The sequence below is a fragment of the Mustela erminea genome, chromosome 13, assembly GCF_009829155.1.
Source record: "Mustela erminea isolate mMusErm1 chromosome 13, mMusErm1.Pri, whole genome shotgun sequence".
NCBI lineage: Eukaryota > Metazoa > Chordata > Mammalia > Carnivora > Mustelidae > Mustela > Mustela erminea.
The window spans coordinates 76,314,174-76,326,292 of record NC_045626.1 but is presented as its reverse complement, the minus strand read 5'-3'; the positions used below and the strand labels follow the sequence as shown (position 1 = coordinate 76,326,292).

Sequence of the window (12,119 nt, the reverse complement as noted above, 5' to 3'; positions counted from 1 at the left end):
CTGTGGTTGGAAGTTTATTCTGTTTCTCTCTCTCACTGTTAGTGCTCTTCTGTAGTTTGTCATAGTTTGTCAAACTCTTCAGGGACATACTGATTAAATGAGTAATTATGATATATTTTTTCCTGAGCAAGTGGAAAGACTAAGGAGATACAGATGTCGGTTTAAGTAATATAGGAAATCTAGCAAAGCTCAGCCAAGGGATGGCAAACACAAGGGTTCCTAAATTGAGGATTGGCTTTGGCTTTTAGAATCTAGTTTTACACAGTATAGTTTTTCCTTCTGTACTTAAAAACGTGAAAGCCTGGTAAGAAATAACCCGTACAATTCACAAATCTTTTATCCTATATTTTATGATATTCCCCATGTCTTCACAGCTCTGAGTAAAATGTGATAATCTGAATGAGTAAATAATATAGTCTTATGGTCTCAGAGGAGATATGAACATATCTGGTTGGGTAGTGGGGGAAGGGGAATAATACAAACTGTTCTATTCAAATTCAGGAATGTTTTTTGTGCATGTCCTTAATGGAGGATAGCATGAAAAGTGAATCATGAAGCTAATGGAGAAAATTTCAGTAGCAGGTGGTGGTAAACCATGAAGGACAGTTCAAGAATAAAGACTGGAGGGGTACTGGGGTGGCTCAGTTGGTCAATCGTCTGCCTTTGGCTCAGGTCATGATCCCAGGGTCCTGGGGCAGAGCCTTGCATTGGGCTCCCTGCTCTGCGGGATTCTGCTTCTCCCTCTCCCTCTCCCCCTCTCCACTGCTTTTGCTTGTGCACTCTCTCCCTCTCTCTAGCATGCTCTCTCTCAAATAAATAAAATCTTGAAGAAAAAAAAAGAGAAAGACTGGAGGGGAATTTTTTTTCTTTTTAGCAAAAGAGAAAAACTTTGAGAACTTCAGGAGAGTTTCAAATAGATCTGTAAAGGGTAAACAACATATCAACGAATGGGCCCTGAAAATGCTACCAGCAATTAAGAACTAACAACTTAGAAAGTCAGGAAAGAGTCTGCACAAAGTGTGTCACACAGGCCACTTGAACCGGCTCGGGTGTTAGGTTCCCATCCAAAGCCTAGAGAAGCAATCTTTCCCTGGTGATTTTTATGCACAATAAGGCCTGAAGACCACAGCTGAAGGAAAAAAAAATCACAAAAAAGAGGTTTATAAGAAAGCTTCTCATTCCTTCTGAGTTTACTACCAGATTAATTTATTTCGTTCAGATTTGAAATTGTTACTATTCTCAATAGTTGGCAGTAGTAAAGTACTTAAATCCCAGCTTCGTCACTTATTACACTTGACCACTTAAACATTTCTGGGCCCAGTGTCCTCACCTGTAAAATGGGAATAACAATATGTATCTTATTGAATTAATATAAGGATTAAATGAGACTTTATGTAAAGCACTTAGCACCGTACCTGTCACATAAATGCTGAGCAAACTATTAGCTGTTTTCTTCATCTGTCACATTTTAAAATTCAGTTAATATCACAGTAAAAAGATTATGAGAGCCAACAAAAAACATACATCTCCACCCAACCCCCTCACAGTAAGTAACAAAAGTCAACTCACAACAATTATAAAGCATCTCAACTGCAGAAAACCCAAACAGTAGGAATCAGACAGCATGTAGACTGGGAAGTAGGGTACACACTGGCTTTGCCTCAATGAACTCTCTGTAAATATTTTCATCAAGGAATCTATGTACAAAGAAGTCACAGGCCAGTTCTTCATCCAGCTATCCGACGTTTATGTGAAAGCAAGAATTAAGGAAATTACTTTGCTACTAGTTTTACCTCAATGATGACTTCAATTTTCACTTCTGTTATCACAAAGAGGTATTTTTGAGAAAAGAAATACATAAAACCCTACATGATCCTAGTCAATGAGTAAAAAGAATCTATCAGGTTGAACTACATAAAACTGCCAATATTTGACAAGTTTTGACCTACCAAAACAGTAATTGCAGTATCGCTTGTTTACTTTCTTTCAGAAAGAAAAAGATGTGAAAGCACTACTAAATTTGGTAAAGTACTACCAAAACATACTTCCAACTCCCTCTGGAAACCGTAAAGAGAGATACCGTTATTAAGTCAGAATAAATGACACTACTATTATTATAAATCATAGTAATACTCATTAATTAATCAAATTAACAACCGTCCAGATAGGGGTCTACAGAGGTTAAATTTCTTGTCCTAAATTAAAGAGAAGGAAGAGAACAGAACCGACATCAGTCTCTTGATAAATCGTATCTGCTCTGTAATATTTGTGTTTCCACAAAAAGTCTGCTTTTTTTTATAGAGCTTTTCATGGCATCATCACTGGATCCAGTTGTTTCGGCCATAAACCTTGGAGTCTTCCTTGACTCCTCTCTCACACATACTATCCATTCTATCAGCCGTCTTGTCCCAAATCCACTGACATTTCACTCTACTACTATTAGCCCAGTTAAAGCCATCATGATTTCTTGCCTGTACGACGAGGGCAACACACTCCCAGTTTCCCTTATTTCACTTTTCCCTCTTATCCAAAAAGCTATTTCTCATACAGAACCCACAACAATCTTTCTAAAACACAAACCAGATTATGTCACTTCCTGCTCTCAACCCTCTGTTGTAGGCCGATTTTTCTAACTGCTCATGGAACATTTTCTAGGACAGATCATATGTTAGGCCATAAAATGAGCCTCAATAAATTTAAAAAGACTGAAATCATAAAAAGTATGTCTCTGACCGCAGTGGAATTGAATTAGGCTCTTAAAATTCCTTTCAGAGAGAATTTTGAAATATTTCCAAATAGTAGGAAAGTAAGCAACACACTTATAAATCATCAGGGAAGAAAAAATCACCAGGGAAGTTAGAAAGTATCTTGAATTGAATGAAACAAAATACAACATAAAAAAATGTCTGGAATGCAGTTAAAGCAATGTTTAGAGAGAAATCTGCAGCTCTAATTGCCTATGTTAAAAAAGAAGAAAGGTTTCAAATCAGTAACTTCAGCTTCTTTAAGGAACTAGGAAAAGCAGCACAAACTAAAGCCACAGCAAGCAGATGGAAGGAATAATAAAAATTAAAGTGGAGATCAATTAAATCAGAAAATAGAAAAAAAAAAAGAAGAAAAAATAATGAAACCAAACCCGTTTCTTTGATAAGATCAACAAAACTGATAAGCCTTTAGCTAGAGTGATCAAGGAAAAAAAGACTAAAGATACAAATGACTACGATAAAAAATTAAAAGAACATCACTCACTACCGATCAATAAAAATTAAATGAATTATACATGAACAATATGAACAAATTGATGTCAACAAATGAAATCATTTAGAAAAGATGCACAAATCCTAGAAAGACACAAATTACCAAAACCAACTCAAAAAGAAACAGAAAAGGGCGCCTGGGTGGCTCAGTGGGTTAAGCTGCTACCTTCGGCTCAGGTCATGATCCCAGGGTTCTGGGATCGAGTCCTGCATCGGGCTCTCTGCTCAGCAGGGAGCCTGCTTCCTCCTCTCTCTCTCTCTCTGCCTGTCTCTCTGCCTACTTGTGATCTCTCTATGTCAAATGAATAATAAAAAATCTTTAAAAAAAAAAAAAAGAAACAGAAAATCTAAGTAGACTTAGAAGAAGAAATAAAACTGGTAATTAAAAATCTTTCCACATTCAACCGTAAGAGAACTGGAGTGGTTATACTAACATCAGATAATATAGGACTTTCATGCAAAAATTATTTCTAAAAAGTGACATTTTATCTCAATCTATTAGGAAAATATAAAAATCATAAACAAACAGAAAGTGAAAAGACAAAGCCATGGGTAGGAGAAACTCTCTGCAAGCATTTATCTGATAAAGGACTTGGACCCATAATATAAAAAGAATTCTCAGAACAATAATAAGGTGATACAATTTTAAAATGGATAAAAGATATGAATAGACACTTCACTAAAGAAGACATACATATGGTAAATAAGCACATGAAAAGATGGTCAACACATCATTAGTCCCTAAGGAAATGCAAATCAAAACCACAGTGAGATACCACCTCCTATCCACCAGAACAGAATACAGTATCTATAATCAAAAGACAGATAATAACAAATCAGAACCCTCATACATTGCCAGTAGAAATGTAAAATGATGCAGCTGCTTTGAAAAACAGTGGCAGTTTCTCAAAATGTTAAAAATAGAGTTGCCAATATGACCCAGCAATTCCAGTCCTAGGTATCTACTCAAAAGAAATGAAAACTTATGTCCCCACACAAACTTATACACGAATGTTCACAGCTGCCCAAATGTAGAAACAATCTAAATATCTATCAACTGATGCATGGATAAACAAGATACTGGGCAATAAAAAGGAATGAAGTACTGACACATGCTACAACATGAATAAACTTTAAGAACATTAAGTGAAAGAGCCAGGCACAAAAGGCCATGTATTGCAGATTCTACTTAAATGTAAATTTCCAGAATAGGCAAATCTATATAGAGACAAAAAACAGATTAGTGGTTGCCTAGAACAAGGGATAAGGCAAAGGGGAATGACTGCTAATGGATACAAGGCTTCCTCTGGGATGATAAAATTGTTCTAAAATTGGTTAATAGTTGCACAATTTTGTAAATACTAAAATTGTAAATACTAAAATTGCGCACTTTACATAGGAGAATTTTATCTATGTATAGATATGCATAAAGCTATTTAAAAAAAACATCCTACCAGGGATGCCTGGGTGGCTCAGTGGGTTAAGCCTCTGCCTTTGGCTCAGGTCATGATCCCAGGGTCTTGGGATTGAGCCCCACATCAGGCTCTCTGCTCTGCAGGGAAACTGCTTTCTCCTCTCTCTCTCTCTCTCTCTGCCTGCCTCTCAGCCTACCTGTGATCTCTGTCTGTCAAATAAATAAATAAAATCTTTAAAAAAAAAAAAAACCACGGGCGCCTGGGTGGCTCAGTGGGTTAAGCCGCTGCCTTCGGCTCAGGTCATGATCTCAGGGTCCTGGGATCGAGTCCCGCATCGGGCTCTCTGCTCAGCAGGGAGCCTGCTTCCCTCTCTCTCTCTCTCTGCCTGCCTCTCCATCTACTTGTGATTTCTCTCTGTCAAATAAATAAATAAAATCTTTAAAAAAAAAAAAAAAAAGAGTACAAACTTAAAAAAAAAAAAAACACAAAAAACCCTACTAATACTTAGAAAAGAAGAAATACTTAGAAGAAAAAGGAATAAAGTAGTGAACCAAGTAGGAAAAAAACAAAACCAAAAAAAGGTTCCCACAAAGGAAAGCCCGGCCTTAGACAGGTAAACTCTAAAAATATTTAAAGAAGAAATAATACAATTCTTTTTTTTTTTTAAGATTTTATTTATTTGACAGAGAGAGATTACATGTAGGCAGAGAGGCAGGCAGAGAGAGAGAGGAGGAAGCAGGCTCCCTGCTGAGCAGAGAGCCCGATGTGGGACTCGATCCCAGAACTCTGGGATCATGACCTGAGCTGAAGGCAGCGGCTTAACCCACTGAGCCACCCAGGCGCCCCAGAAATAATACAATTCTAACACAATCTTTTCAGGAAAATAAAAGAGGAAACACTTCCCAACTCATTCAATGAAGTCAGTATTATTTAGGTACCAAAATCATAAGAAGATGGATAACAAGAACAGAACAGACCAATATCCCTCATGAATATAGACACAAAAGTCTTTAACAAAATATGAGCAACGTTTAAAAGGGTATATAAGCATGAGCTGAGATTTACCCCAGGAATACAAAGTTGGTTCAACATTAAAAAATTAATATACTGTATTAATAGAACAATGCATAAAAGCCACATGACTATCTCACTAAAAGCATGAAAAGACATGACAAAACCCATTCATGATAAGAACTCTCCACAAACTAGACACAGGAAGAAATTTCCTCACTGATAGATAAAGGCTTTTATGAAAAACATACAGGTAACACTGCACTTACTGGTGAACAATGAAATGCTTTCGCCTTAAGATGAGGAACAAAGCAAAGAAGGATGGAAGTGTGCTCTTTTCACTTTCTATTCAACACTGTACTGAAGGTTCTATCCTATGCAATAAGGGTGGGAAAAGGAGGAGGAGGAAAAATTAAAGGCATTCAGATTTGAAAAGAAGAAACAAAACTGTCTTTATTTGCAGACCACATTATCTTGTGTGTAGAAAAACCTAAGGAGTCTGTATACAAAAAGCTATCAGCACAATAAATGAGTTCATCAAGGCCAAAGGATACCAGATCAACATACAAAATCAAGCATGGTTCTACATACTCACCAATGAAAAACCCAAAAATGAAACCAAGAAGAAAATTTCATCAAATATTACATCCAAAGAGAACGAAATTCTTAGGAATATCCAAAAGAATGACATACTTAACAACAGAAGTGCAAGCCTTGTACACAGAAAATTACAAAGCATGACTAAGAAAAAGTAAAGCTCTAAGTAAATGGAGAGATAGTTGAGGTCTCTGAACCGAAGACTGAGTTTTAGGAGAGCCACTCCCTGAAGTGATCTGCATATCCACAATACCTACAAAATCTCAGTATACTTTTTTTGGTAGAAAATCACCAGCTAAATATAAATTTAACATGGAAATACAGAAGATCTAGAATAGCAAAAATTCTAAAAAAGTACTAAGTTGTTAAGACAAGCACGATCGATTTCAACAGTTATTATAAAAGCTACAGCAATCAAGAAAGACACTGTGGTACTGGCCTAAGGAGAGATATATGGACCAAAGAACAGAAATCGGTATCCACATTTACAGTCAACTGTGTTTTCACAGTGGCGCTGATGCAATTTGATGGGGAAACAGACAGACTTTTCAATAACTGGTGCCACGACAACTGGACAGCCACATTCCTAAAATAAATTTACATTTTACTTCATGCCACACAGAAAAATTAACTCACAATGAATTATGGACTTAAATGAAAGCAGTAAAACTAGAAAAAATTTAAAAAAAAAACATGAGAAACTCTTTGTGCCCATGGATTAGGAAACAACTTTTCACCAAAAACACGATCCATGAAACAAAAAGTTGCTAAGGTGGACTTTATTAAAATTAAAGATGCTTACACACTATGAAAGACAGTATCAAGATGATGAAAGGCAGAGATTGGGAGAAGACATCTGCAAATCCTAGGACTGAGAGAGAAATTGTATCCAGACTATTTAAAGAAATGTTACAACTCAATATAACAAAAACAACCCAATTTAAAAATGGCCAAAGATCTGAATAGACATTTCACCAAAGAAGAAAAACATATGGCCAAGAGAGCACATGAAAAGATGCTCAACAACTTTTCAACATTCTAATCTGAATTATTAGGGAAATGCAACCAAAGCCAAAATGAGTTATCACTTCACATCCTAGTACTAAAATGGCTATAATAAAAGAACAGTAACGTGTGCTAAAAAAGGCTCAAACTGGCTACTTAACTGTATAATTAAAAATGGTTAAAAATAGTAAATTTTACATTATATTTTATCACAATAAAAAATTTTTTACAGTCCTAATACTTAAAAAAAGAGAGAGAGAAAGAAAGAAAGTAGTGAACAAAGTAGGAGAAAACAAAAATCATCTTCCCACAAAGAGAAAAGCCAGGCTTTAGATGGTATTACTGGTGAGTTCTAGCATATACATAAAAAAGAAGTAACACAATTTTGCATAATCTTTTCCAGGAAACAGAAGAAAACACTTCCAGACTTATTTAGTGAGGTCAACTTAAATTCCTTAAAGTATAAAAGATATAAGGTACTGGACCAGAAGTATTAAGAACTGGGTTCTAGTCCGGAGTTTGTTACCAACTGGTTGTGTAATCTTTGTCAAGTTACTCCATCTTGTTGGGCTTCAGTTCCTTCATTTGTAAAATAAGAGAGTTGAGCAGAGAATCCTTTCCATCTATATAATTTTATGGTACACCCATTACATCAATTTTGTTTAAAATCTGCCCAGTTGTATAATTGGTATTACCTTTCGGGAAAACAATATGGCAATATGTACGTAGTAAGAGCCAGTTCACACTCTCTGGCAAAGTTTTTCAACTTCTGGATATTTGTCTTAAGAAAATAATTCAACCAGTCAAAGAGCACATAAAAAGATGGTCACTTTAACAATCCACATGCCCAACAATAGTGAAATAAGACAGTAACACAAAGAAATATCAACTTACTAAAAATTAGTATGAAGATGATGGAAAGTATTTTTTGTTAGGTAAAAATAATCAGAAAGTAAATGATTTAAAAATGAAAATGTACACTGTATATAAATTATACACCAAAGTCATTTCTACTGATGAAAGTAGTATCAGAATTTTGAATCTACAAGATCTTGTTGTTTTTCTTTTTTTTCAATGATTTTATTTATTTATTTGACAGAGAGAGATCACAAGTAGACAGAGAGGCAGGCAGAGAGAGAGAGGAGGAAGCAGGTTCCCTGTCAAGCAGAGAGCCCGATGCGAGACTCGATCCCAGGACCCTGAGATCACGACCTGAGTTGAAGGCAGAGGCTTTAACCCACTGAGCCACCCAGGTGCCCCTACAAGATCTTGTTTTTAATGACAAAGTAGATTTTGAAATGTTAATATATTATATACTCAAAGAGAAAAAAACAGAAACACATCCCAAGTATGATAAAAAATATCAAGATTATGTTGATAAGGTTCTAAATTACTCTAGCTTGATTAATGCTTCCTAAGAGTGGTTATGATTCTAGGGCTCTCAGTAGAAATCTTAATCATTCAAACTTTCACCAGCTGATACTGGAATTATCAATACTATTTTACCATTCTACCCAGTTTTTGAGATTAAGCCTAGAAGTCTGATTTTATCAAGTGGTCATTCAAATACAGCTATAATACTGGGCAGTTCAAAATCCTCACACCTGATTATTTCATTTATCACTGTCAACCCATTCCAAGTTCTCTCTTTAAAATTTCTCAGGCAGCCTTCATTTGTAAATATATAATCCATAAAACACCTGAGTTATACAACCACTAACTTCCTCTCTCTCAAGTAAGGAGGGAGAAGAAGCAGCCTCCAGCTTCTGGATTTTCCTTAGTATTCCATTCCTAGGGCTGTCTGGTAGGACAGGGATTTCAAGAGGATCCAGTCTCAGCACTGCCAAGATTAGCAGAATACTTGGTGAAGGATCTTGGCACAATCTTAAAAATAATAGGTTAAACCGTATGAAATAATTTCTGCAGGTCAAAAGAATAGACCATCAGTAACTGCATATGGCTCAACCAATGTCAATGCCTCTATATTAAGGAAAACTTTCTGCCCCCTTTCAAACTCTGTAGAATCACTATCAAGGCTTCTCTCCTTGATCTTTTCAATGAATACACTTATGTGAGTCATTATTTCTAGAACCAGAATTAAAGCAATTTTCAATTTTAATTTTTAAGCAATTTTTACATGTTTGGATTAAAATGTTTTAATAGCAGCCAACCAAAGAATAAATATCAGAATTCTCCCACTCTAATTCCTGTTAGTCATGTTTCTATTCACAGAGCAGTAAGTTTTCACACTTTCAAAGCAAGGCTTCTTCTAGCTCCAACTGAAATCCATACATATTGAGAGCAACTCACCTGAAACTACCATAGACTATAAGCAGAATTGAAATCAGAAATGTAGACACTTGACTGGAATCCACCAGGGAATAGGCCCTAGAGAAATAAGAGGGAAAAAAAATTAGATCACATGCTACAAGTCCTCATGGAGTTTACAGTCTGGTGGAGTTCGATCCCACTAAGCTTCATTATTGTCTTTAAGTTAAAAAATAAAATGTAAATTAGCATGAACAAACAGCATAATTAAAATGAGGTCTGCTAGTTTAATATAAAGAATACGTGTGTAGATTCGCAGCTATCATTAGTTAACATTCTCAGGATGTTAAATGATATAATGTAAAAATCCCACCTCTGTATACCACATATGACTACAACATCCACTCCCAATTTAAGAAGTACCAAAATATATACCATCACTGTGCCAAAGATAAAAAGTCTCAGTGATTAAACTGTTAACAGTTTACACTTGAACTGTTAATAGTATTTTACTGCTTTCCCTCAGTGATGAGGTAAAGCCTGTATCTCTTCCCTGTATTCGATTTCCATTTTTTAATTGCCCACTGGGTTCTCCCCATCCAGGTGTCCTACAGGCATTTTTCCAAGACAACAAGGTCCAAAATTAAAGTCAGTATACTTCCTTCATACTTGATCCTCTTAAGGAATGGAATTACAATTCCCTCAGTTCAAAGCTAGAAGTTGGCTGCATTCTTGACACCCCATTCTCTTTACACATTAACAACATCAGCAAATCTTGCAACTGCCACATCCCCAACCATCCCACTTCTCTAAATCCTACTGGCCAATTCTTCAGCTCTCTTCTAGGGCTTGACCAACAAAATTCTTGTGTATAAGCCTGTCTCCAGGAGTTAACCCTTCACACTAATCATTTTTGTTCACGATTTTCCTAAAACAAATTTTTCATTTTTTTTCATTCACCAAATATTTGATGATGCCTCTATGCTGGTACTCTGCTATTGCCTGGGGATACAGTAACAAACAAGACTGTCTCGGTCCCATACTGAATGTTCTAAAGGAATGAAAAAATTAAACTCCGTTCCCTCCAAAGGAATGAAAACAAAAAGTTTAAAACAAGTAAATATCATCATGAAAAATGTTGTAAAGGGGAGAGAGACAAGTACAAGGTCCTCTGAGAATATATAATAATAGGTGGGTCCTACTGAAGAAATGGGGGTGAGGGACTTTCCTTAGGGTAACAGATGAACAATGATATAAAAGACACAGTAATGGACTTGGTAATTGTTTTTAAGAGCTAAGAGCATTCCCATCTTTCTGCTGAGCAGCTGCTGAATGGCTGTACCATTAAGCAAAAAAGGCAACATACAGAAGCAAATTCCTTGTATGTTGGGTTTTGGATCGCTGAGTTGACAGGTGGGTATGTGGGTCTAGAGCTCAGAAGCAGTTTTAGGACAAAGATATTTATTGGGAGCTCATCACCTTCAACATGTTAATTGAAACCATAGGTGTGCATGAGACTGCGCAGCAGCAGTGAGAGGACCCAGGAGGAAAGCCTGAGAAACTTCTATAAAATATAAAGGTCAAAAAGGAGAAGCTGGAAAATACAAAGAAATACTTCCCAAAATGAACAAGAAAAAAGAAGAAAACCCAGAAAACCCAGGATAGCACAACGTGATGAGAGTATTTCACAGAGGCAGCAGGATTGGATGGTGCCTGAATTTAAACCCTTGCTTTACCACTTACCAGTAGTTACTCAACCTAAGTTCAGCCTCTTCACCTATAAAACGCAAATAATGGCACCTACCTTAAATAGATATTAAACAATCAAATGAGGGACACTGCATGGCTCAGTTGGTTAAGTATTTGCCTACGGCTCAGGTTCTGATCCTAGAGTCCTGGAATCAAGCCTCACATCAGGCTCACATCTAACCTGCTTCTCCTTCTGCCGCTCCCCCTTGAGACAATTCCTACGAAGAGCTGAACAGCTGAACTAACAATCACTGTTAGTATTAGGAGGGAGAGATCACCTGTGCTGAAGGCTGAGGAGATAGCAAGTAAGATAAAAACTGGTATCCACTGGATTTATTTACCATCTAAGTCACCTGTGACCTTAACAAGAACACTTTAGGGAGTGCCTGGGTGGCTCAGTGGGTTAAAGCCTCTGCCTTCGGCTCATTCATGAACCTGGGGTCCTTGGATCGAGCCCCACGTCAGGGAGCCTGCTTCCCGCCCACCCCCCCTCTGCCTGCTGCTCCGCCTACTTGTGATCTCTGTCTGTCAACTAAATAAATAAAATCTTAAAAAAAATAAACCAAACAAGAACATTTTAAGGCATGGCAGTGATGGAGTCAGGTTGAACTGGCTGAGAATGATAATCAAGCAAATGGACACTGACATCTTTTTTTGAAAGGCACAAAGAAGGGAACAACAGTAGGAGGGGAAGGTAAGGATTAGTGAGGCCTGGCAAAAATTTGTTTTAAAGATTTACTTATTTGAGAGAGAGATACCCCATGCATGTGCAGGGGGTGGGAGGGACAGAGGGAGAGTCTTAAGCAGACAAGCAGAC

The 12,119-nt window shown here is 36.8% G+C and overlaps 1 protein-coding gene across 1 annotated transcript in view; it reads right to left on the bottom strand.

Annotated features, from left to right (window-relative positions):
• The window catches only part of SPPL3 (signal peptide peptidase like 3), a 148,874-nt gene that overhangs the window by 43,193 nt on the left and 93,562 nt on the right, over positions 1-12,119 (bottom strand). The window contains exon 2 of the mRNA XM_032311231.1: positions 9,596-9,673. Within this exon, the coding sequence (XP_032167122.1) occupies positions 9,596-9,673 (78 nt within the window). The remainder of the gene's footprint in view (positions 1-9,595; positions 9,674-12,119) is intronic.